Source organism: Schistocerca nitens, chromosome 10 (genome assembly GCF_023898315.1).
Source record: "Schistocerca nitens isolate TAMUIC-IGC-003100 chromosome 10, iqSchNite1.1, whole genome shotgun sequence".
Classification (NCBI taxonomy): domain Eukaryota; kingdom Metazoa; phylum Arthropoda; class Insecta; order Orthoptera; family Acrididae; genus Schistocerca; species Schistocerca nitens.
In genome coordinates this window covers 231,794,397-231,821,031 of record NC_064623.1, presented here as the reverse complement: position 1 = coordinate 231,821,031, position 26,635 = coordinate 231,794,397, and the positions used below count along the sequence as shown (strand labels likewise).

Genomic DNA, 26,635 nt, shown 5'->3' with positions numbered 1-26,635 from the left:
ACAGTCTGAAACAGCTCTATTTTCTGCATATGAATATTGAAAATTTAACCAATTTTCAGTTACTGGGATTGAACATCATCTGGCGAAGCCCAATTTGGAAAGATAATGCATGTAAGAACCTGTATGCAAAATAAATAGTGTATGAACGCAATGACGTATCAATGCACACAATGATCTGGACAACTGTGGATGGTCGAGTGGTCTATTTACGATACACTCCACGTAATACAACATAGTAGTACTGAGCCGTGGGACCTAGCATTTTAAAACAAAAAAATGCTATAAGTTTATTTGTTAGCCAAATCTCAATAGATGGTATAATGAAGAAACTTTTAACACGGCGTATTATGTGGCAGATGTTTTAAACTGTGGTCAGAGCGAACGGTGCCAGATGTCGGGACCGGACTATGTTGTTAACAATACTCTGCTAACCTCAAAAAGCAACTGCACGGTAGGTGTCCCTGAATGCCTTTTGTTTTGCATTGCTCATTGTTTTCTACCACGGATTTTGATTACCACACTTACAACACCAGAAGAGATCGGCAATGTGTCAGCCCTGCTGTAGGCTGCTGCTGCGCTGCTAAAGGGAGACAGGGCTCGTTTCCCTGCACCTCTCCTCTCCTGTCTGTCAGTCAAAATTCTAGTTTGTTTACACTCACGGCTATCTACCACCATAGCCAATAGTGCTATAGTGACTGAAAAACAAAATCTGTAACACTTTTTGACTGGGCTGAAATCCTCTTCCTAATGTAAAAATAGAATTTCTGTACGTTTGGTTCTAATTCTACATTACGTCCCTTGTCAGTTCAATTTGTAGCGTTGCCAAGTACGGGTCACATAGCTGTGAATGTCCACAGAAGGTCGAAATTAATAGTCTGCAGATTTAGTAATCGTCGAATTGGGTGGGAAAAGACAAGTAATGTCCAGAAACCCCTCAATTTGGCAACGCATTCAGTTCACTGGTGGGAAAATGCTGCTACTTTTCGGCAGAAAAATCACTCTTGAAAGCTTAAATACTGCCAGCAAATGGAGGAGAAGTTGTTGAGGTTCTGGAGGAATGTGAAAAGGTGTCCTCACCTTCGATCCAGATAGCAAAGAAGTCATCAATGAATCTGAACCACCTGAGGGGTTTAGGATTCTGGGTTTTTAGGAAGGTTTCCTCTAGATGGCCCATGAATAGGTTAGCATAGGATGGTGGCATGCGGGTGCCCATAGCCATACCTCGGATTTGGTTGTAGGTAATGCCTTCTAAGGAGAAGTAATTGTGGGTGAGGATATAGTTGGTCATGGAGACTAGGAAGGAGTTTGTTGGTTTGGAATCCATAGGGCATCTGGAAAGGTAGTGTTCGATAGCAGTAAGGCCACGGGCATTAGGAATGTTAGTGTACAGGTGTCAAACCAACTAACCACCAGCAATGCTCCACTTCGAGAGCTGCCACCCTTTCCATACCAAGAAATCCCTTCTGTGCAGCCTAGCCACTCGTGGTCGTCGCATCTGCAGTGAAAAAAGTCCTCCTCGAAATATACCGAGGGTCTCAATAGTGACGGGCTGGGCAACGTGTGTAAAGGGAAAGGAACTGTGGAGAGTCGGTCGAGGAAATGGTTGTTATCTTTGATATAGGAGGATAGGTTCCGGGTAATATGTTGAAGGTGTTGGTCTATGAAAGCAGAGATTCTCTCAGTGGGGGCACAGTAACCGGCCACAATGGGGCATCCTGGGTGGTTGGGTTTATGGACTTTAGGAACCATATAGAAGGTGGGGGTGCGGGCAGTGGTAGGGGTAAGTAGAGAGATGGACTCTGGGGAGAGGTTCTGGGACAGGCCTAAGGATTTGAGTAGTGACGGGAGATCTTGCTGGATTACTGTAATGGGATCACTGTGGTATGGTTCGTAGCTGGTAGTATTTGACAACTGACAGTCTTCTGCCACATAATCCTTGTGATTCAAAACAGTGGTGGTGGAGCCTTTGTCAGCAGGTAGGATTATAAGGTCGGGATCAGTTTTTAGATGGTCGACTGCAGTTCTTTAATGATGTTGAGGCAAGGTTCAAGGTTAAGAAATTCTGGAAGATAACAGGGGGTGGTTTGGAGGCAAGGTTCAATATTGGTCTTTGGTTGAGGCTGATTGGTCGGGTTGGCAGCGAAAATGTGTTTCCACTGTAGGGACCGGGAGAAAGAGAGAAGGTCTGTAACTAGTCCAGTATGGTTGAATTTGGGAGTGGGGCAAAAAGTGAGGCCTTTGGAAAGGATCGATATTTTTGTGGGACTAAGGCTTCTGGAGGAATGGTTAATGACTGTGTTGCGGATCTGATTAGGTTTTGGGTTCTGAGTGGTGGTGGGAGGGAGTTTTTGGAAGGTGCCGTAAGTGTAGTAGGTCTGCGAGACAGGGTTTGTCAGCTATGAGGGGACGTGGGGGAGGTTTGGAGGTTGGTGTAAAAGTGGTGGACAGTGGTACTCTGAGGCGGGATGGAGAGCTTTTTGAGGTGGCGTTGTGCATGCTGCTCAAGTTCCTGCAGGGAAAGAGTTTCAATGTGTGTTATGGGTTCGAGGAATTTGGGATTACATAGCAGGAGAATTTTGCGGATGGAGAAAAGATACTGCAGGGAGGATTGGGCTTGGTTATGGTTTTGCAGGACTATGTTGGCGAGGGCTAAGGATTGGCAGAATATGAACAGGTGGAGGTCATTGTGGAAGGAGGGGTGGCAACCAGAGATGGGTAATTTGATGTTAAGGCCATTAGTGGGGATTTCACGAGCCAAGCAACAAGGCAGCAACAGTATGTGGGACTGGGATCTGGCCAGGAATAAGGAAACTTTTCTGTATTGATGCAGAGGGAAATAGCAAGGATCGACGATGATGCAAAAATGCAAAAAATTACGTAAGAAAGTAGAATTACGTCCGAAAAATTATGCAAAAATACACCCAAATACGAGTGAAAATTATGAAAATGATGAAACGGATGTACAGGGGGAAGAAAAGAGATGCAATCTGAGGAAGGCGACGATAGTGGAAGGCGAAAACTCACTAAAATTGGCGTGGAGTCACAAAGGTCAAAGTAGAGAATAACTAATCATGAATAAATATATGAATATTACTGTGGGTAGCAGGTTTGAGGGTGGATAAGTGTAAAGAAGGGGGACGGCAGATGTGACTGGATGAGGTGGATTTAGTGGGTGCGAACAGGGGTGAACGGAGAAAGTGTGTGTGTGTGTGTGTGTGGGGGGGGGGGGGGGGGGGCTGAGGGGTCTGTAGTTAGAGATAAGATCGTGTGGTACCGGGAGAGTGTGGAAGAGGAATCCCTCCTAAATACCCAGAATCCTCTACCCCTCACCCAGTTCAGATTCATTGATGATATCTTTGCTATCTGGATTGAAGGTGAGGACACCTTTTCACATTCCTCCAGAACCTCAACAACTTCTCCCCATTTGCTTCACCTGGTCCTACTCAACCCAACAAGCCACCTTTATAGGTGTTGACCTTCACCTCAGAGATGGCTACATCAGTACCTCTATCCATGTCAAACCTACTAACCACCAGCAATGCTCCACTTCGAGAGCTGCCACCCTTTCCATACCAAGAAATCCCTTCCGTGCAGCCTAGCCACTCGTGGTCGTCGCATCCGCAGTGAAAAGCAGTCCTCCTCGAAATATACCGAGGGTCTCACTGAAGCCTTCACTGACTGTAATTATCCTCCCATCCTTGTACAAAAACAAATCTCCCGTGCTTTATCTTTCCAGTCTCCCACCACCTCCCCCAGAGACCGGCCACAGAGGAGCATTCCCTTTAGTACCATCCGGGACTGGAGCAACTGAATTACATTCTCCGCCAGGGTTTCGATTATCTCTCGTCATGCCCTGAAATGAGAAATGTCCTATCCACCATCCTTCCCACCCCTCCTACCGTGGTATTCCGCTGTCCACCAAACCTACACAATATACTTGTCCACCCTTACACAACCCCTGCTCATACCCCTGTAATAGACCTAGATGCAAGACCTGTCCCCTACATCCTCCTACCACCACCTACTCCAGTCCGGTCACTAACACCACCTATCCCATCAAACGCAGGGCTACCTGTGAAACCAGTCATGTGATCTACAAGCTAAGCTGCAATCACTGTGCTGCATTCTATGTGGGCATGACAACCAACAACAAGCTGCCTGTCCACATGGACGGCCACCGACAAACTGTGGCCGAGAAACAAGTAGACCACCCTGTTGCTGAACACACTGCCAAACATGATACCCCTCATCTCAATGACTGCTTCACAGCCTGTGCCATATGGATCCTTCCCACCAACACCAGCTTTTCTGAATTGCGCAGGTGGTAACTTTCCCTGCAATACATCCTACATTCCCGTAACCCTCCTGGCCTCAACCTTCGTTAGTCACTGTCCTCACCCATTCAGTCCCCTTCCTGTTCCTATTCCAGCTCTACACAGCCGTCATTACACCGCCACACCCAGTCATTTAATTTCTCTCCTTTCCACTACTTACACTCTCCCCCCTCTGCACTCTCTCTCCTGCCCTCCGTCTAAACTGCAACACTCTACTGTCCGCCAATCCCACCATACTGTCCCTTCCCCTCCCTGCCCCAGCCCTCCTTAACCCCACCCAGTCGCCATTCCCATCACGCACAGGTGCTGCTGCTCGCAGTGTAGTTTCAGCTCTCTGAGACTGCAGGTGAGTGTGCAAGTTACGTTTGCGTGTGCCTACTGCTATTACAAGAGTCACTACTCTTGTACTTAAGTGGGCATTGTGCCTTTCGTATCAAAGGCTTAATGGCTGAAAGCTACGAGTGTGTGAACCTTTTTATTGTGCCTATCACGACCCAGCATCTCTGCTATATGGTGAGTAGCAACTTTCCTTCTCTCGTATTGTTACATTCCATCCTGGATTTTCCATTGTTTGATAATACCTAGCAATTTCTTTCAGTGTGTCTAGGTTTAATAATGAATTAAAAAATAGGAGTGCGGGTAAGCTACTACAACCAGCATAGTGAACGCATTATTGTGGCCAAGATAGACACGAAGCCCACGCCTACTACAGTAGTTTATATGCCAACTAGCTCTGCAGATGATGATGAAATGTATGAGGAGATAGTGAAGGGAGATGAAAATTTAATAGTCACTGGTGACTGAAATTCGATAGTAGGAAAAGGAAGAGAAGGAAACGTAGTAGGCGAATATGGATTAGGAGGAAGAAATGAAAAGAGGAAGCTGCCTGGTAGAATTTTGCACAGAGCATAACTTAATCATAGCTAACACTTGGTTCAAGAATCTTAAAAGAAGGTTGTATACATGGAAGAAGCCTAGAGATACTGACAGGTTCCAGATAGATTACATAATGGTAAGACAGAGATTTAGGAACCAGGCTTTAAATTGAAAGACATTTCCAGGGGCAGATGTGGACTCTGACCACAATCTATTGGTTATGAACTGTAGATTGAAACTGAAGAAACTGCAAAAAGGTGGGAATTTAAGGAGATTGGACCTGGATAAACTGACTAAACCAGAGGTTGTACAGAGTTTCAGGGAGAGCATAAGGGAACAATTGACAGGAATGGGGGAAAGAAACCAGTAGAAGAAGAATGGGTAGCTCTGACGGATGAAGTAGTGAAGGAGGCAGAGGATCAAGTAGGTAAAAAGATGAGGGCTACTAGAAATCCTTGGGTAACAGAAGAAATATTGAATTTAATTGATGAAAGGAGAAAATATAAAAATGGAGTAAACGAAGCAGGCAAAAAGGAATACAAACATCTCAAAAATGATCTGCTGCTGTTTTCTATCTACATAAATGATCTTTTGGATAGGGTGGATAGCAATGTGCAGCTGTTTGCTGATGATGCTGTGCTGCACGGGAAGGTGTCATCGTTGAGGGACTGTAGGAGGATACAAGATGACTTGGACAGGATTTGGGATTTGTGTACAGAATCGCAGCTGATAAATGTAAATTAATGCAGATGAATAGGAAAAACAATCCTGTAATGTTTGAATACTCCACTAGTAGTGTAGCGCTTGACACAGTCACGTCGATTAAATATTTGGGCGTAACATTGCAGAGCGATATGAAGTGGGACAAGCATTTAATGGCAGTTGTGGGGAAGGCGGATAGTCATCTCTGGTTCATTGGTAGAATTTTGGGAAGATGTGGTTCATCTGTAAAGGAGACCGCTTATAAAACACTAATACGACCTATTCTTGAGTACGGCTCGAGCGTTTGGGATCCCTATCAGGTAGGATTGAGGGAGGGCATAGAAGCAATTCAGATGCGGGCTGCTAGATTTGTTACTGGTAGGTTTGATCATCACGCAAGTGTTACGGAAATGCTTCAGGAACTCGGGTGGAAGTCTCTAGAGGAAAGGAGGCATTCTTTTCGTGAATCGCTACTGAGGAAATTTAGAGAACCAGCATTTGAGGCTGACTGCAGCACAATTTTACTGCCGCCAACTTACATTTCGCGGAAAGACCACATAGATAAGGTAAGAGAGATTATGGCTCGTACAGAGGCATATAGGCAGTCATTTTTCCCTTCTGTTTGGGAGTGGAACAGGGAGAGAAGATGCTAGTAGTGGTAAGAGGTACCCTCCGCCACGCACGGTATGGTGGATTGTGGAGTGTGTCTGTAGATGTAGATCGACAGGAAGTGCAAAATGGCTAAGCAGAGATGGCTAGAGGACAAATGTAAGGATGTAGAGGCTTATCTCACTAGGGGTAAGATAGATACCGCCTACAGGAAAATTAAAGAGAACTTTGGAGAAAAGAGAACCACTTGTATGAATATCAAGAGCTCAGATGGAAAAACAGTTCTAAGCAAAGAAGGGAAAGCAGAAAGGTGGAAGGAGTATATAGAGGGTCTATACAAGCGCGATGTTCTTGAGGGCAATATTATGGAAATGGAAGAGGATGTAGATGAAGATGAAATGGGAGATTTGATACTGCATGAAGTGTTTGACAAAGCACTGAAAGACCTGAGTCGAAACAAGGCCCCGGGAGTAGACAACATTCCATTAGAACTACTGAGGACCTTGGAAGAGCGAGTCCTGATAAAACTCTACCATCTGGTGAGCAAGATGTATGAGACAGGCGAAATACCCTCAGACTTCAAGAATAATACAATAATTCCAATCCCGAAGAAAGCAGGTGTTGACAGATGTGAAAATTACTGAACTATCAGGTTAATAAGTCACAGCTGCAAAATACTAACGCGAATTCTTTACAGACGAATGGAAAAACTGGTAGAAGCCGACCTCGGGGAAGATCAGTTTGGATTCCGTAGAAATGTTGGAACACGTGAGGCAATACTGACCTTACGACTTATCTTGGAAGAAAGATTAAGGAAAGGCAAACTTACGTTTCTAGTATTTGTGAACTTAGAGAAAGCTTTTGACAATGTTGACTGGACCAATCTCTTTCAAATTCTTAAGGTAGTAGGGGTAAAATACAGGGAGCGAAAGCCTATTTACAATTTGTACAGAAACCAGATGGCGATTATACGAGTCGAGGGGCATGAAAGGGAAGCAGTGGTTGGGAAAGGAGTGAGACAGGGTTGTAGCCTCTCCCCGATGTTATTCAAGCTGTATATTGAGCAAGCAGTAAAGGAAACAAAAGAAAAATTCGGAGTAGGTATTAAAATCCATAGAGAAGAAATAAAAACTTTGAGGTCTGCCGATGACATTGTAATTCTGTCAGAGATAGCAAATGACTTGGAAGAGGAGTTGAACGGAATGGACAGTGTCTGGAAAGGAGGATATAAGATGAACATCAACAAAAGGAAAACGAGGATAATGGAATGTAGGCAAATTAAGTCGGGTGATGCTGAGGGAATTAGATTAGGAAGTGAGACACTTAAAGTAGTAAAGGAGTTTTGCTATTTGGGGAGCAATATAACTGATGATGGTCGATATAAAATGTAGACTGGGAATGGGAAGGAAAGCGTTTCTGAAGGAGAGGAATTTGTTAACATCGAGTATAGATTTAAGTGTCAGGAAGCCGTTTCTGAAAGTATTTGTATGGAGTGTAGCCCTGTATGGAAGTGAAACATGGACGATAAATAGTTTGGACAAGAAGAAAATAGGAGCTTTCAAAATGTGGTGCTACAGAAGAATGCTGAAGATTAGATGGGCAGATCGCATAACTAATGAGGAGGTATTGAATAGAATTAGGGAGAAGAGGAGTTTGTGGCACAACTTGACTAGAAGAAGGGATCGGTTTGTAGGACATGTTCTGAGGCATCAAGGGATCACCAATTTAGTATTGGAGGGCAGCGTGGAGGGTAAAAATCGTAGAGGGTGACCAAGAGATGAATACACTAAGCATATTCAGAAGGATGTAGGCTGCAGTAAGTACTGGGAGATAAAGCTTGCACAGGATAGGGTAGCATGGAGAGCTGCACCAAACCAGTCTCAGGACTGAAGACCACTATCAACAACTTGCACACTGCAAATCACAAAGCTGCCACAAAAATCATGAACAAAATAGGCCTACAACTAAACACAAATGCTGAAGCTGAAGTCCCATGAACTTCCTTCTACTCATTTTGTGTCTGGACAAAAATAAGCTTTTAAAATAAAAATGTCTATTAATATTTAGAAGTCATTTATCAAGTAAGACAGCCACCAACTAACAATCCTTTGACAGTTTGTATGAAGCTGTTATGTAGTAACAATATACACTGTGGTGACGGAAGTCACAAAACACCTCCTACTACCATATCGAACATTTGCTTGCCCGGAGCAGTGCAGCCACTCGACATGTTGCCGGGAGTGCCCTGTACAAATACTGAGCTGTGCTGCCTCTATACCCATCCGCAAGTGCCAAAGTGTTGCCACTGCATGATGTGCACAAACTGACCACTCCAATATGTCCTGTAAATGTTCCACGGGGTTCACGTGGAGCGATCCGGGTGGCCGAACGTTCTTTAAACTGGCCGCGAATGGCAGGGGCCAGACGACACGGCACACTGTTGTCGATAAAAATTCCGTCCTCGTTCGGGAACGTGAAGTCCACGAACAGTTCCGAACTGTCGGCAATCAGTTACATTCCGTGCAAATGCGGCCAACAACGTTATTGAGCCACCACGAGCTCGCACGGTGCACCGTCGACAACTCGGGTCTGCGGCTCTGTGGCGTGTGCGCCACACTCGAACCCTACAATCGGCTCGTACCGACCAGAGTCGGGACTCGTCCGACCGGGCCACAGTTTTCCAGCTGTCGAGGGTGCGACCGATATCGTCGAGGGCCGGGGAAAGGCACTGCAAACCACGTGCCGTTAGCGGGGGCACTCGTGCTGGATGTCTGCTGCCATAGCCCATCAGTGCCCAATTTTGCCATACTGTGTTAACAGATACATTCCGTGTACATCCCACACCGATTTCTGCAGTTATTTCACACAGTGTCACTCGTACGTTAGCAAACTAACTAATGCTGCCACTATCCGTTATTAAGTGAAAGCTGTCAGCCACTGTGTCGTCCACGGCGAGAGGTAACACTCAAAATTTGGTATTCGCAGCCTGCTCTCGGCACTGTGGATGTCAGAATATCAAATTTCCTAACATCTTCCAAAACGGAACATTCCACGAGTCTAGCTCCGACCGCAATCATCTCTGCAACCTATTCGCAGGAATTGCCCGAGCGCCGTCTGTGTACGTGCGTATCACTATCAGACACCTTCTGTCACCTAAGAGTAATGACTTAACAAGTTTCCTTGCAATTACTAAATGAGTTTACAAAAAATTACTTTCTCTCGTCGACGAGAGACAGCCTAGTCACAGCGACACAAAACTGCTTAATAGCTTTTTAAACAGTTGCTCTGCTTTCTCACATAGTGTGAACGTATACACATATCTTACCTTGTCAACTGATACTTGTTCAACAAGCAAGTGTGAAACATTTTGGAACAGCAGCCGAGTATATCCAAAATCTGTGCTGCGGAATGCGGACCATTCGGGAGCTGGCAGCACGAAGGGGCTTTTCCCTTCCCTGCAGCCCTGCAACAGATATTTGTTCGACGTGTGATAGAAACCCGAGGGATATTAAAACATTGTAACATTTTAGTTCATACGATGAATAAAAATAATTTCCTGGGAAATAGCAACATAAAAAAAGTTTCCAGTATGGACAAAAGAAATAGAATGCAACAACAATGTTAAGCCTGCAGACCAACAGCTGGCACTGTAAGCACCAAAACGTGGCAGGTGGCTGCTCCTCAGTTTGCATCTCAGAGGCCCAACTTGAAGGATAGCATGCTGCTGGTGCTCTTTTACAAGAACAGTGACTGCGCACCAGTAGACCTGTAGCAGTTCCAACTACTCGAGAGTAAAAAAAAAAAGGGCACCGGTCCGATGTCTGCCGAAAGGTCTGGAGAAAATGATTAAAATATCTGAGAAGAGAGGTCCTTTTGAAGTGCACGACAGAGGGAGGAAAGCGACCGATCCGACACCTGTCGGGGAAGTGGCCACGGCATTATGGGGAAGGTCGAGCGGTGCTCTGCGGACACACAGTGTGTGGGGAATTGCACGGACGTCAGACACATCTGCGAGCACAGTGCAGAAAATCCGACAAAACGTTCTGAATTGATATCGGTACATAATCGCCCGTGTCCGGAAGTTACTTCCTGCTCAGCTGCTCGTGAATCGAATGTCCGCTCTGGAATTTCTCGTTCGGACGGTAGTGGACAGCGAATGGCTGTCGAACATTCCGTGTACAGATGAAGCCCATTTCCACCTCCCACCACACGTCAATATTCATCTCCTGGCACACACCAATATTCAGAATTGCAGAATACGGGCGACAAACAAATCTGGACGCGCTTCGACAGGTGCCACCTCGTTCTGCGACAGTGACCGCATGGAGTGGGTCGACAGCACTATTTATTGTAGGGCTCTATTTTTTCGAGGAAAAGAGTCCTGCATGTCCTATCACCGGTTAGCACTACAAGTGTCTTTCGTGCATCAAACCTCCGACGGCACGGATATGTCGGTACCGTCATTTTTACGCGAAATGGCACTCCTCCGCACGTTACGCTGTGAAGCAGGTGCTGCAGAGGCATTTCGTAAATGTTAGAATTATCGGCCATCATTTCCCTACGGCCTGGCCGTCCATATTGTCTGGTTTTAATCCGTGTGACTTCCGGTTGTGGGGTTTTCTGAAAGATGTGTTCAGTGCTCCAAATACGAACTGAGCTGAACTGAAGGCACGTACTGCTCAACGCTTTCAGAATGCGACCCTGGAGACTGGCAATGGAGGCCGAACCTTCGATAATTCTAGTCACCCGTGTTGCCGAAACATCAGAAAAATTAGCAAATCTACACTGGTCGAAAATCCTGAGATGAAAGCCAGCAGACGGTACAATGATCTTGCATTTATATGAGAGACTGTACACGGCCACCTCCAATTTTTTAAACAAAAGGGAGATATGAGACACACACTTGCAAATTTTTTTAAAGTACCCTCTAGCAGTTTACCCCGGAGCCGCCTAGTGGCAGCCATGTGATGAGAGAAGAGGCCTGATGTCAAACCTAAGAGATCCATCTAGTTCACGAATACTTCTCTCAGAACTCTTGAAAACTCTGCTCAGTTCTAAATTTACTGAGAACAATGACACACTAGATGTAACTGGAAGAGCTAATTCGTGACTAGCCTTCCAAAATGATTTCTTTGCACTAGGTGTTAAAGACTCTCACTCGTTCTATACATTCTCCGGTCACACTCTGTCGTTCCGTATTCTTCACTTTGTGCACACGAATACAAACAAAACCGAGTTGCCCTCCATTTACTGTATTATTTATAAGTGTAGGTTGAATGTAATAAATGCTACAAAGCCTTAAATCCTGTATACCCATTTTGAAATGCCCTGTACTGTGAATCCATATTAACTGTGATTAAAGAAAATCATGTTGGAATGTCAAGACCATTGTAAGCGTGATGCTCTTTCCTGTATTACGATAAACAGTATTTCAAGCTAAACATAATTCTTGTGAAACAGAATGGGTGCTCACTGACAATCAGAAAAATATTCAATAACAATCAATTCTTTCTAATTAAAGCATGTAATTACTTTGTTCCTTGCCGAGTGGACGATATCATTACATCAAAACCTTGACAAATGTGTACGAAATTAGTTACTGAAGAGAAAACTTACTGCCGAGCCTGTAATGATGTGTACAGGTGCCCCCGGATTGCGATAAGGTTCTTCGATACTTCCATTTTTCACCTCGTGGTTGTAAACCGGCCACAGTCGTTCGTAGGAATGTTGGTGACCCCACAGTAGGAGATCTACACCGTACTCGTAGAAAAGGTTCTCCAGTCCCAATCTGCAACACAAAATATTTTGTAATACGGTGAACCTCAATACTGAAGTACAGGAGAAATATGTGAAAAGACACACAAGATCTTGTGTACAAGGCAGGACTTGCAGTAGCAGAGATGGTGGTATAACCTCCCACTGGCAATGAGGTCTTTGGAAATGGAGCAAATGCTCAGCCTGAACAAGGATCAGGAAGCAAATCTGCCATTGCCTCGATACTTAGGTAACATTTGTTTGGCAAATATATGAGTCCCCAGAGGTATAGTATTTAACAAAGCGAATTGTAGACCTAGCCGTAGCTTGTGACTAGGTACAACCATGTTCCTGTTCAAAATAGGCAACACTGCCTCACAGCGCAAGTGATTGTCGAAAACAACTGCGTGGCAGCAGTGACTGCTTGTTGTTAATAGCAGAAAATTTGGAAATTTACTGATGATGACAAGGGGAAAGAAGAGAATAGTGTTGGCACAAGAAGGTGATGTCACATGCAAGCAAAAGGTTGAGTAAGTAAATGGTATGTAACTTGCAGCAGGATGGACACGTTGCTGAGCGCAGGGGGATTTAAGTATGTGTCCCAAAGAAGAAGCAGCAAAGAACAAACAAATACACACACATCAAAAAAAGTTTTGCATCACGCCGGTTCCCAGAACTCCTAAAGATAGACACTGACACAGTACCGCAGACACAGTCCCTTAGACTGTTCAGAGATGTCACTAAACCTGGCCGAAGATGTAAACAACCATACATGAGCAGCGCCTATTAGATGGAGGGGGTCTGACAGCCAATCAGTTCCAATCATTCCACCAGGAAGGAGCTACACGGCTCGTGTTGTTTGTAGTTCAATGCCTTAGACACACTGTACGGCGAGTGCATGAAGTTGGAGGTTGCCTGTTGTTTTGGGGTGGCATTATGTGTGGCTGACTTACACCGCCGGTGGTCGTGGAAGGCACCGTAACGGCTGTACGATTCGTGAATGCCATCCTCTGACTAATAGTGCAACCATATTGGCAGCACATTGGCCAGGCATTCTTCTTCATGGACGACAATTCACACCCCCATCGTGCATATGTTGTGAATGACTTCCTTCAAGATAACGACATCGTTCAACTAGAGTGACCCCTATCGAACATGTCTGGGATAGATTGAAAAGGGCTGTTTATGGACGACGTGACCCACCCACCACTCTGAGATCTACACCGAATCACTGTTGAGGAGTGGGACCAACAGTGCCTTGATGAACTTGTGGATAGTATGCCACGACAAATACAGACATGCATCAATCCAAGATGACGTGCTACTGGGGAATAGAGGTACCGGTGTGTACACCAATCTGGACCACCACCTCTGAAGGTGTCGCTGTATGGCGGTACAACACGCAATGTGTGGTTTTAATGAGCAGTAAAAAGGGCAGAAATGATGTTTATGTTGATCTTTATTCCAATTTTCTCTTCAGCCTAAGGAACTCTTGGAATTGTGGTGATGCAAAACAGTTGTGTATACTATTAATGATATGTCTAAATGTGTCATTAGTAAAATGTATCATCTATTTTTGGCAAATTTCACATCTATTTTTGCAAAATTTTTGTCTAAATGGTTTTTGTTTACAAACGATTAGCTGTTCAAAATGGAAATGTTGTCACACGATGTCTAGCCTTGAAAGAAGAAGAAGGTGGGGGCAGTGGAGATCGAGGAGTTTTTTGATTGAAATGTTTGTTTTAGTAAAACTGCAACTTTTTTCCAAATAGGTCTTTGCTTGTTTTCTTCTTTTGGCTTGATTTTAACTTTAACCAAATGGTTGTTTCTGCTGAGAAGGAGCGGCACTTTACTGCTGGTGAACCAAATGCTTCTCTGATTTAAGATGTTTCTTGAAATTATTTCTGTCATCCCATTCAATAATTACATAATCTGCAGAATACTGATTTCTACCTTTTCTGGGCATTGATAGCTGTGCAACCAATACTTGACAACATTACAGATTGAACCTACAAGGTACTTAGCATACAAGTAGAACCAAAATTAACTATTCGCACATTAGGGGAAGACAGTCAAAATACGTTTATAGGTTCCGTTTTCTTATCACTCTAGTGTAGAGTGTGGTCACTATAAACTGGCAGTCGGTCGCGAGCATAAACAAACTAGAATTATGACCCGATTACGAAGTTTTCTCCAATGGGGTCCTCGCATAAAAAGTTCTGTGCGAAATTCAGGTAAAGACCTGAGCTTTCGACGAGTGTCTCTCTAAGTCTTAGCCCCTGATACGACAATGGAGGAACTCTGGAAAGCTCGAGAATTTATCTGAATTTAACGTGGCAAGTAAACTGAGAAGTTTTAATGATCACCAGAGTGGAGAGGAGAGGTGCAGGGAAATGAGACCTGCCTCCCTTGCACGTGGCTGTCAGTCTACACCTGTGTTTCTGTGGAAGCAGAACTGAGATATGTTTGTAGGGATTGCCAATATTGCCAATCCCTTGTGGTGTCGTGATAGTTACAATTCGAATACAGTGATGGATGAAGATTAGTCTCCTCACTCATTTCAAAATAAGAAAGAAAACAATGAGCAATGCACAACAACAAAGCATATGATAACAGTTACCTTGCAGTTGCTTACTGATGGCGGCAGTGTCACAAATGAGGTAGTTCTGGCCCCACCTCCACTGGGATTTGATGCACCAACTGTTAAAAACACACACATCCTAAAACTGCCACATAAAAGTGTGTGCAATATACCAAATTTTGAACTTGATTTCGTTGACAGACATGTTCTTTTCAGACCGAGATGCTAGGCCTAGTGTTGAGTTTCTATGTTGCATTATCAGGCATATATCTCATACAAACCATTCAACCGACATCAACCGGCGTGGCACTAGATAAAGTGCACTGCTACCTTATTGCATTTGTGCACTTTCTTTTGTAAACACTATCTTAAGCAATCATCTATCTAAATTGCAAAGTACAAGTAACCAAAAATTTGCTATATTTTCGACAGTTATAAGCAGAAAATAAACCTATTTCCAACTGCCTCTGATAAAATAATTCATACGGATATAACCCATTATAAAATAACATTTATTACATAGTTTATATCTAAAACAAAGATGATGTGACTTACCGAACGAAAGCGCTGGCAGGTCGATAGACACACAAACAAACACAAACACACACACAAAATTCAAGCTTTCGCAACAAACTGTTGCCTCATCAGGAAAGAGGGAAGGAGAGGGAAAGACGAAAGGATGTGGGTTTTAGACTTACCTTAGGGGGAAAAAAGGACGGGTATACACTCGCGCACACACACACACACACACACACACACACATATCCATCCGCACATACACAGACACAAGCAGACATATTTAAAGACAAAGAGTTTGGGCAGAGATGTCAGTCGAGACGGAAGTGAAGAGGCAAAGATGATGTTGAATGACAGGTGAGGTATGAGTGGCGGCAACTTGAAATTAGCGGAGATTGAGGCCTGGTGGATAACGGGAAGAGAGGATATATTGAAGAGCAAGTTCCCATCTCCGGAGTTCGGATAGGTTGGTGTTAGTGGGAAGTATCCAGATAGCCCGGACGGTGTAACACTGTGCCAAGATGTGCTGGCCGTGCACCAAGGCATGTTTAGCCACAGGGTGATCCTCATTACCAACAAACACTGTCTGCCTGTGTCCATTCATGCGAATGGACAGTTTGTTGCTGGTCATTCCCACATAGAATGCATCACAGTGTAGGCAGGTCAGTTGGTAAATCACGTGGGTGCTTTCACATGTGGCTCTGCCTTTGATCGTGTACACCTTCCGGGTTACAGGACTGGAGTAGGTGGTGGTGGGAGGGTGCATGGGACAGGTTTTACACCGGGGCGGTTACAAGGATAGGAGCCAGAGGGTAGGGAAGGTGGTTTGGGGATTTCATAGGGATGAACTAACAGGTTACGAAGGTTAGGTGGACGGCGGAAAGACACTCTTGGTTGGTTGGTTGGTTGGTTGTTTGAGGTTTAAGGGACCAAACAGCAAGGTCATCAGTCCCTTGTTTCAAATATACTCCATTCTGCTAACGGGACATCTCAGAAAAGTCAGAACAATAAAACGGAAAAAGGGAAAAACGTAAAAGGGCAGTCACGTTGTCATTAGTAAAAAACAAATGAGGGAAGTCGGCAAGAGAACGAACCCAACACTATGCTGAAGCAGCATAGGCAAGACCACCTGTGACTTAAAAGGTACAACTGCTATAATGCAGAAAGTACGTATGGGAATAGGAAGACTAACCAAGCCTTTTTTAAAAAAAGGGGTAAAAACAGAGTAAAAGGGGAAGAAAAGAGGATTCCAGTCAGGGAGGTGAATCGGGAATCTCTGAACACTGCCTACAGTGGGAGACACCCAAACACTCACCCCCCTGCCCCAACACCAGAGAGAGATTAAAAACCTTAAAACTGAGAATAAAAACCACTCTCCCGGAGGAAACCGAGAACCAGAGAGACCATCTGGGAATCATCAGCCAACATCAAAGGTAAAGTGTGGGGGAGTCTGTACTTAGCACGCAGAGCCAAAAGAAGGGGGCATTCAACCAAAATGTGGGCCACCGACTGGAAGGCTCCACAACCACATAGCGGGGGTGGCTCATCACGCAAAAGAAAACCATGGGTCAGCCTGGTATGGCCAATGCAGAGACGACACAGTGTGGTTGAGTCCTTCCGGGAGAGGCGAAAGGAAGAAAGCCATGGGCCTGGTGTCACCTTAATTGCACGAAGTTTATTAGACAGTGGAGTAGCCTCCCAAGAATTGGCCCATGACTGCGAAGTGGGATTTGATGTGAAGCCGTAAATCCGCTGCAGGAGGGGTTACAGAAAACGGGGGGTAAGTGACTGCTCCCCCAGCCAAACGATCAGCGAGCTCATTTCCCGGGATACCCACATGGCCAGGGACCCATAGGAAGTAAATGGAACAAGCAGCACGGTGAGTATCAGCGAGATGGTCATGGATGGCAGAGACCAAGGGATGGCGCGAAAAACACCGGTCAATAGCAAGAAGGCCACTCATCGAGTCCGTACATAACAAAACGCAGTTGTGTTGGGATTGTTTAATAAAGGTAAGGGCCCGGGAAATTGCCATCAATTCCGCAGTAAACACCCCACATGTAGGTGGCAGCAGATGATTTTCCGTTCCAACAGAGGACGTGAAGGCATACCCAACATGATCAGCAGATTTAGAGCCATCAGTGTAAAAAACACCAGCATCCCGAAACTCCCATAAAATTTGGCGGAAAAAGGAACGGAACACCACCGGGGGGGATGGAATCTTTCGGACCGCGGTGGAGATCTATCTGAATTCGAGGCCGAGGAACTAACCAAGGAGGGGTGGAGCGGAGGGAGCGAGGAAGACAGGACAAAGAAGGAAGCGTAAAATCACGGTAAAGAGACGCAAGGCGCAGCCCAACCGGTAAACCCGCCCGAGGGCGGGAGTCGGGTGGGCGACGTCCATGGTCTGGAACAGGAATAGGAAGGATGAGTGGGAGAAGAACGGATAGTGAGGGCATAAGACACCAGAAGCTGGGACCGCCGAACAGAAAGGGGGGGGGATCCCAGCTTCAACCAGGAGACTATCAACAGGGCTAGTATGAAAGGCACCGGTGGTCAAACGGATACCACGATAGTGGACCAGATCCAGGAAGCGCAATGTGGAAGAAGCAGCTGAACCATAAACTTGACAACCATAGTCCAAACGAGACAGAACTAGAGCACGATAAAGACGTTGGAGGAGGGAACGGTCCGCACCCAAAGAGGAATGGGCAAGGAAGCGAAGGACATTGAGTTTACGGAAACATCCTACCTTCAGGAGTCTGATACGGGGCAGCCAAGTGAGCTTGTTGTCGAAAAGAAGACCCAGGAAACGAAACTGTGGAACCACAGGCAAGCTTTGTACAGCGAGATAGAGCTCTGGATCAGGGTGGACCGTAGTACGGCGACAGAAGTGGACCACCCGCGATTTTAAAGGAGAGAATTGAAACCCGTGTGAGAGGGTCCATGCAGAGGCACGCCGTATAGCCACCTGGAGCTGCCGTTCTGCAGATGCCATCGAGGAGGAACTAACCCAAATGCAGAAATCATCCACATACAGGGCAGGGGCGACCAAGGGACCGACAGAGGCCACAAGTTCATCGATAGCAATGAGGAAAAGAAGGACACTCAAGACAGAACCCTGTGGGATGTCCGTCTCCTGGGTCCGTGGAGAACTAAAAGCAGTACCAACTCGAACTCTGAATGACCAATGGATCAGGAACTGGCGGATAAAAATCGGGAGTGGGCCCCGAAGACCCCACTGATGAAGGGTTAGTAAGATGTGATGGCGCCAGGCCGTGTCATAGGCCTTGCGAAGGTCAAAAAACACAGCAACCAAATGGCGGCCCTGGGAAAAAGCCTGCCGAACTGCGGATTCCAAGCGAAGTAAATGATCGATTGGAGAACGTCCCTCTCAAAAGCTACACTGGTAAGGGGACAATAGATCCCGAGATTCGAGGACCCAAGTGAGCCGACGGGCTACCATCCGTTCAAGTAACTTACAAACAACATTGGTCAAACTAATTGGCCGATAGCTGTCAACAGATAGGGGGTTCTTACCAGGCTTAAGGACAGGAACCACAATGCTATCCTCCACTGAGAAGGGAAGTCACCCTGGAGCCAGATACGGTTAAACACCCGAAGAAGGTGTTGCCGTTGTGAAGCACTGAGATGTTGAAGCAGTTGGTTATGAATGGAATCTGGGCCAGGGGCCTTATCATGAGAAGAAGATAGAGCAGAAAGAAATTCCCATTCAGTAAAAGGTTCGTTGTAAGATTCTGACTCACAAGTGGTGAAACATAAGATGAGAGCTTCAGCCTGCTGTTTTTGATGAAGGAAAGCAGCTGGATAGGTGGTTGACGCTGATGCCACTGCAAAATGGGTCGCAAGATGTTCTGCGAGAACTAATGGGTCCGTACAAATGCCATCTGTGAGGTGAAGGCCTGGGAGGATGGACTGCCGATGGCAACCTTGGAGAGAGCGAAGTGTAGCCCATATCCGTGACAGAGGGACAGTGGAACCAAGGGAAGAAACGAATTGTTCCCAACATATCCGCTTGCTCTGTTTGATTAAATAACGGGCTTTAGCGCGAAGGCGTTTAAAGGTAGTAAGGCTGGCGACGGATGGGTGCCTCAAAGTGTTGCAAAGCTCGACGGCGATCACGGATGGCAATGGCAATGGCCGTACTCCACCACGGGACTTGCCGGCGACGAAATGGTCCAGATGAGCGCGGGACAGCAAGGTTAGCAGCGCGAACAATCGCGTCAGACACGTCACGGAGGACGTCATCAATACAACCCGACAAAGGGGGAGAAAACTCGACCTGTGCAGTGTATAGAGACCAATCGGCACGGTGGAAACACCAACGAGGTAACCTGTCCATCGGGGAGCGGGAAGGGAGCGTGATACTCAACGGGAAATGGTCACTATCACAAAAGTCGTCGTGTGGCGACCAGTGTAATGAAGGGAGGAGAGAGGGAGAAGAAAGAGAAAGATCAATGGCAGAAAAGGTACCATGACCGGCACTGAAATGAGTAGGGGAGCCATCATTGAGAAGGCACAGGTTGTGGTCTGCAATAAATTTGTCTATAACAAGACCTCGTCTAGAGGGAAAGGCACTGCCCCACAAAGGATGATGAGCATTAAAATCCCCAAGGAGGAGGAAGGGAGGAGGAAGTTGCTGAAGAAGGGCGGTTAAGGCAGCAGGTGTAAGAGTCCTGTCAGGAGGGAGATAAAGATTGCAAACTGTGACTGCAGAGTCTAAGTGGACCCTAACAGCAACCGCTTCCAATGTAGTTTGGAGAGGAATCCACGTGCTAGCAATGTCTGTACGGACCAATGTGCAAACGCCACCAGAAGCCCGCAAGGGTCCGACCCGATTTCGACAGAAAACACGGAACCCACGGAGGGTCGGTGAGTGAGCATCAGTAAAATGAGATTCCTGGAGAACCACACAAGCTGCAGAGTAGGACGAAAGAAGGGATTTCAATTCCGGAAGGTGACGATAGTAGCCATTACAATTCCATTGGAGAACCACTGAAGGATGGTTTAAATGAGGGCTGAACACGCTAAATCCAGTCATACCGCCGGGTCCCCACCCGTCACCGAGAAGGAGGGGGCGACATCCATGAACGACAGGTCAGAATCCGTTTGTGAAGTCGGGGAAGGGACCTCCGGTGACACCAGAGGCTCTTTGTCCCGGGACTTATGTTTCTTCTTCTTTTCAGGCTGAGATCGAGGAGGGCTGTGTGGCATAAAGGAGCCAGCTGCAGCAAGATCAGGAACAGAAAAAGACCGGGCGACCTGGGGGCCGACAGACCGCGGCTCTCGCGGTCGCCGCGCGGCAGCAGACCTTTGACCTGGAAGGTGCCGGGAAGGGGCATCCCGGGAGAGGCGCCCTTGACCGGCAGACGCCGAAGGAGTGGGACACTTCTCCGGCTGGGGAGGGGGAGCAGGGCCCAGAGGAGAAGGTGTGGGAGCCGCAGGGGTGGGGGGGAGGAGAGGGGTCCGGGATGGGGGTAAGGAAGGGGGAGGAAGGGGTGAAGATGTAACCAAGGCGTAACTAGATGTCATGGACACAGGGTGCAGTCGTGCATATTTCTTACGGGCCTCTGTGTAGCTTAAACGATCGAGGGACTTATACTCCTGTATCTTTTTTTCTTTCTTATATACTGGGCAATCTGGTGAACGTGGAGAATGACTACCATGACAATTTACACATATGGGAGGGGGAACACAGGGACTCCCCTCATGGAGTGGACGTCCACAGTCACCACAGAGAGGGTCCTGGGAACAGCGAGAAGACATGTGGCCAAAACGCAAGCACTTAAAACACCGCATAGGAGGTGGGATGTACGGCTTCACATCACAGCGATAGACCATAATCTTTACTTTCTCAGGGAGGGTATCCCCTTCAAAGGCCAGGATAAAGGCACCAGTATCAATACGATTATCTTTAGGACCCTTCTGAACACGCCGAACAAATTGAACACCCCGCCTTCCGAGATTGTCCCGAAGTTCCTCATCAGTTTGAAGGATGAGGTCCCTGTGAAAAATCACACCTTGTACCATATTTAGAGACTGGTGAGGGGTAATGGACACAGGAATTGTGCCAAGATGGGTACAGGCACGAAGGGCCGCAGACTGGGCAGCTGAAGCAGTTTTTATCAGCAACGAACCCGACCGCATCTTGCTCAGGGAGTCCACTTCGCCAAACTTGTCTTCAATGTGTTCCACAAAGAATAAAGGTTTGACACTGGTGAAAGTATCTCCATCAGTCCTGGTGCGAACTAGATAACAGGGGAAAGGTTTTGCCCCTAGACGACGGGCCTGACCCTCTTCCCAGGGGGTAGCCATGGAAGGGAAGGCCGAAGGGGCAAGAGAAGCAGCACTTGAGGAATCAGTAGCACGCAGAGAGACGGCCGCAGAAGAACGGCCAGAGTTTTGGACCCGTATGCATTTCATCTGCATAGCGTCCGCCCTGATACCACCCACTCCGATCAGGGGCTCTCCTCACGGGCACCACCCAGCCACAGCAAGGGCCGTCTGGCACGGTGGCCATTGCCGGGAGTTCCGATGCTCCAGGATGACGAGCAACCACTCCAAGGCATGCATGAGGAGGTCACAGCTCAGGTATCAGAAGTGTGATCCCTGTGTGTTCAGGGGGCTCAACCAAAAGGGTACATAGCGACCCCACCACACGGGCTGGCTACCGTGCTGGCTATGCACCCTAGCATCAGACAACGACGTGAAAGAAAAGGTGGAATGTACTAGGAGGGCGCACGTCGGAGACACTAGGTAAGGTGCTCTTCCCCAAATGGCTCACACTACGGAAGAGAAATTTTGGAATGGAGGTCAAACCCCAGAGGGGGACCAAGGAATGCCAAAAGGAGGAGATGATTACGCAACAAAGCCGGAGTGTAAAACCAACAGAACCAGGAGGATAGCGGGGCCAACATAACCAAGGACACCAATAGAGGGAGAGGAGGGGGCGAGGGGAAAGGAGCATGGAGGGGAAAGGAGGGGAAGGGAAAGGAAATGCAGCCCGGGAGAGAAAGAAGGCTGCAATGGCTCGGGGCCCCGTGCTCGCCACGCACGTATCCACAAAAGAGTTGTGGACCCCCTGGGGGGGACACTCTTGGTGGAGTGGGGAGGAAGATATATTTTTCCCACGTGGAATGTTTCCCTCTATTATATTATTACATAGTTTTGCATTTTTGCACAACTGCAGCACCAGAGGTCAGGCTGTATGGCATACGAGCCTATTGTTACAAGATCTGTTCTGCAGCCTACAGCCTAAAGCCTGTCTCACGGTTTGCTAGATGTCTTAAACAACTGCCAGCAAGCAGGTAGGGGTGACCGCTACCTCACATGCTGAGCCTTCCACACCGTGCACGATTCAGCATGGAAACTGGTTGGCTGGCTCGCTAGAGTCTGAACGGCAGGTGTGTGAGCCGCCCGAACTACAATTTTTCTTAACCAATTAAAAAGGAACTATTTGGTAAAAAGTTTGATTCTCACTCATCTTATAGCTTTATTCACCAGCTTCGTGATTAACTATCATTTCATTAATGGTCATATTTATTTCGATATTTTAGGATTAAACAATCTACTGAGAGAATTTAGGAAATTTTGCAGTGGAAAATAGAGGTCACTATGTATTTGCGTTTGGTACATGTTAGGTCATACGTTGCTGCATATGAAATGTAGCAAATGTATTGAATTTTCCTTTACACTCTGAAGGATATTGCTGTCTATTATCAATCTTGATAAAACGGATTGTGTTTAATTCACTTCATCTTGAACTTGTGAGCAAGCAAAAAAGCCAGAAGGAAATAGTCACGAAGCTCTTCATTTCTTGTAAGCAGTTTCTGATACTGAAACAAGATTTTGGCAAATGCAGCATGCAAAGAAGGGAGTATCAAGCTATGTGATTAATTTGCCGAAACTTCCACATCTACCGTGACTACTAATTTTTTCGATGAAATGGTGTAACATTTAAGTGTCATCGATATCTGTTGAAACGAAAATTACAGTGGGTTTGGAACAACACAAATTTGGAAATTTCACATTATTTTTATGCCGAGAATGGGCATTTTCATAAACTACTGACCTGTCTTTCCATCAGTTACTGTTTAATAATTCTGTTGCAATTTAAACTGCATTAAAATGTTAGTGACATTAACTCTGCTGTGTTTTGGCCAAAGAAGCAGATTTGAATATGGCAACAAGGTAACGTAACTCAAAACTCACCACTGATAATGTCTCTCTGAAGAAAATTAAAGGGAGTAAGAAGAGCAGCAAAAATAAATAGACATTTCTGTTGAAATTTCAGTCGAATGCTAACCCCAATGTGTGTTTAATAATGAATAATGTGGCTTGACACTGGTCAAAGAATTTAATTTCTTTATCACAATGATCTGAGAAACATGAAAACAGTCACCTACCTATCAAGGTGTAAACGGATAAACACTATTGTTAGATGTGATGACTATCTTTGACACACTAAAAGATCCCTCATTCTGTATAGAGAGAGGAAAGAAACGATGACATGCTATGTACTATTGTTTTCATATTTCTCAGATTATTGAGAAACAGGTAACATCCGTAGCCCAGTTTCAATCCACATCATTTGTTACTAAAATTACACTGGTTATAGGATTTTGCTACAATTTCAAGAGAAGTAGCAATTTCTTTTATTCAGAGAAACATTATCAGTGACGTGTTCTGAGTAATACATAAGACTTCTTTTTGCCACTTTAATCGGTTTCTTTCACCAAAATACAGTGAGTTTATAAATATTCATTTCTGATGCAAAGGCATGTCAATAGTTTATGAAACTGCCCATTCTTCGTATAAAAATAAACTATATTTCTTGACACATATTGTTCCAAACCCACAGTAAATCTCATTTCAACAGCTATCAATGTCACTTAATTATATCATTGTTTCAGCGAAAAAATCTGTAGTCACTTTAATATAGCAGTAGATATGGAAGTTCTGTATATTAATCATATGGCTGAACACTCTCCTCTTGTGTACTTTCATTTGCAAAATTCTTGTTTCAGTATCTGAAACTGTTTACGAGTTACGAGAAATTCTGTGAATACTTCATTCTGGCTTTTTCGCTGGCTTTCTAGTTCAGGATGAAGCACTTTATATGTGATCCATTTTCTTGAGATTGGTAATAGAGAGCAATATTATGCTAAGTGTAAAGAAAAATTCAATATGTTAACTACAATTCATACACAGCAGCATATGACATAACATGCACCAAACGCAAATTCATAGCGACCTCTATTTTTCACTGCAAACTTTCCTAAATTCTTGCTGTAGTTTACTTAATCCTACAATATCACAGTAAATATGGCCATTAATGAAATGACACTGTTATATGGTCAGTGCACTATGGTTTAACTTCCGATAAGCCTAATTAATAAGCTGCAGGCAAACATCCACATACTGCTGTAATAGTTTACTGTTTAACATCTACGAGCAGTAAAAGCCTAACCACACAATTCACAGTCTTTCAAATAAATTGAACAGACACTGTCAATGCTATTACATGCTGCCTATTGGTGTGACACTTATTTCACGGTTAAGTTTATGCATTGTTGTTGTTGTTGTTGTTGTTGTTGTTCAACCAACACAGGTTTCTTGGCTGAAGCTACAGATTGTTCGAAGTTAAATTTACAGAAATTACAATTAAAACTTAACTCATTAAATTAAATGAATACATTGAAACATTTGTTCTTTTTAACAGTTCCTTCTACTATGAGAGTTAAGCCAAATTATTTGTTTAAATCATGAAATTAACAAATATCATTATGCAAACAATACTTTTGACAAAACTGTTAATTACTTTGGAAATAATTAAGGACTGGCTTTGCTAACATGTTTTCGAATAGAGCCAAACAGATCCTTTAAGAGTACTATTAGTTGTTCCTCCAAATGTTTAGAATTACTACAGAATTTACATTTGTTTGTAAGTCAAAAACAGAATTTAAGTTACGAAACTATTACTGATTTCACCCTATAACAAAAGATACTAACTAGAAATAGTCACAATAAATTAGAAAATCAATTACACAGATAAAACTATCCACAAAATTAGATCTGGTGGTATATTCTTTAAGACTAAGGGCCAACCTATTTCTTTTATGAAAATGCAGATTATACACATGTACGTTAATGGTAATTAGTTAAAAATGAATTTTAAGGAGGCAGATGCCAAAACAAGAGGGGAAGTAAAATCTGTGAGAATCTATTTTTTTTTTTTTTTTTTTACCAAATAGTTTCTTTACAATCATTTGAGAAAGATTGTAGGTCGGCTGGCGGGCACATGATGTTCTGTTTGGTCTCTGGGGTTAACCAGTCCTGTTTTTGAGTTCCTGCCCTGTAGGCTGTGACGTCTGTGGCAAACAAGAAAACTGACTGGCCAGCACTGGTCGCATGCAGGGAACGTGACAAGGTCTCACAAGAAAACTAGCACTGGCTTACCAGTCAAAATTACCAAAATTTAACTCAAAACTAAAACTACGAAAAATTACTGGAATTCTAAAAACAATCAGGTTTTTTCTCAGACGAAAAATTCCTACTTTTTCCTGAGTTTCCTGGGCCATATACACCCTGTAATATGGAGTGTGTCCACCTTCTGCATTTATGGCAGCGTCAACTCTGCTGGCGACACTTTCAATGATATGTCTGAATGTCTGTGGCAGAATGCGAGCACGTTCTTCCTCGACAGCCGAAATCGGAGAAAGCAGTGATGTTCGGGTCTAGAGCGAGATCAATATCTTCAGCCATCCCAGAGGTTTTAAATTGGGTTCAGATCAAGACTCTGGGTAGATTACTCCATTAAGGTATGTTACTGTCCACAAATTAATGATCAGAGATGCTGCTTTATGACAAGATCAGAGATGCTACTTTAGGACAAGATGCATTGTCATTCGGCATTTCGGCCAGAGATGCTGGAGCTGCCAGTCATGCACGGTTTGCTTGCTTGTGTACACGAATGGTGTGTGTGTTTCTCTTTTCCTGATGAAGGCTGTGGCTTAAAGCTTTACGCAATTGTCTAAATTGTGCCTGTCTGCAACTTAATGTATCTCCTTTATGGTAAGTAACAAACTATCTTTTCCTACACGGCAGATATTCCTACCTGAAGTTTCCATTATTTGATACAATCACTCCATACTGATCCTTTACTGCACACAATGCTGTAAAAGTGTGCAGTCCTAAGGCAATGACTGCACAACGACAAGTTCAGTGCTGTGAAATGGCGCCA

General features: G+C 45.0%; 1 protein-coding gene across 1 annotated transcript in view; it reads right to left on the bottom strand.

The window, feature by feature from the left end:
• Nucleotides 1–26,635, bottom strand: part of LOC126210180 (acid phosphatase type 7-like) — a 168,699-nt gene that overhangs the window by 19,193 nt on the left and 122,871 nt on the right. The window contains exons 8-9 of the mRNA XM_049939342.1: nucleotides 12,138–12,309; nucleotides 9,847–9,984 (exon numbers count right to left, since the gene is read on the bottom strand). Coding sequence (XP_049795299.1) covers nucleotides 9,847–9,984; nucleotides 12,138–12,309 — 310 coding nt within the window. The remainder of the gene's footprint in view (nucleotides 1–9,846; nucleotides 9,985–12,137; nucleotides 12,310–26,635) is intronic.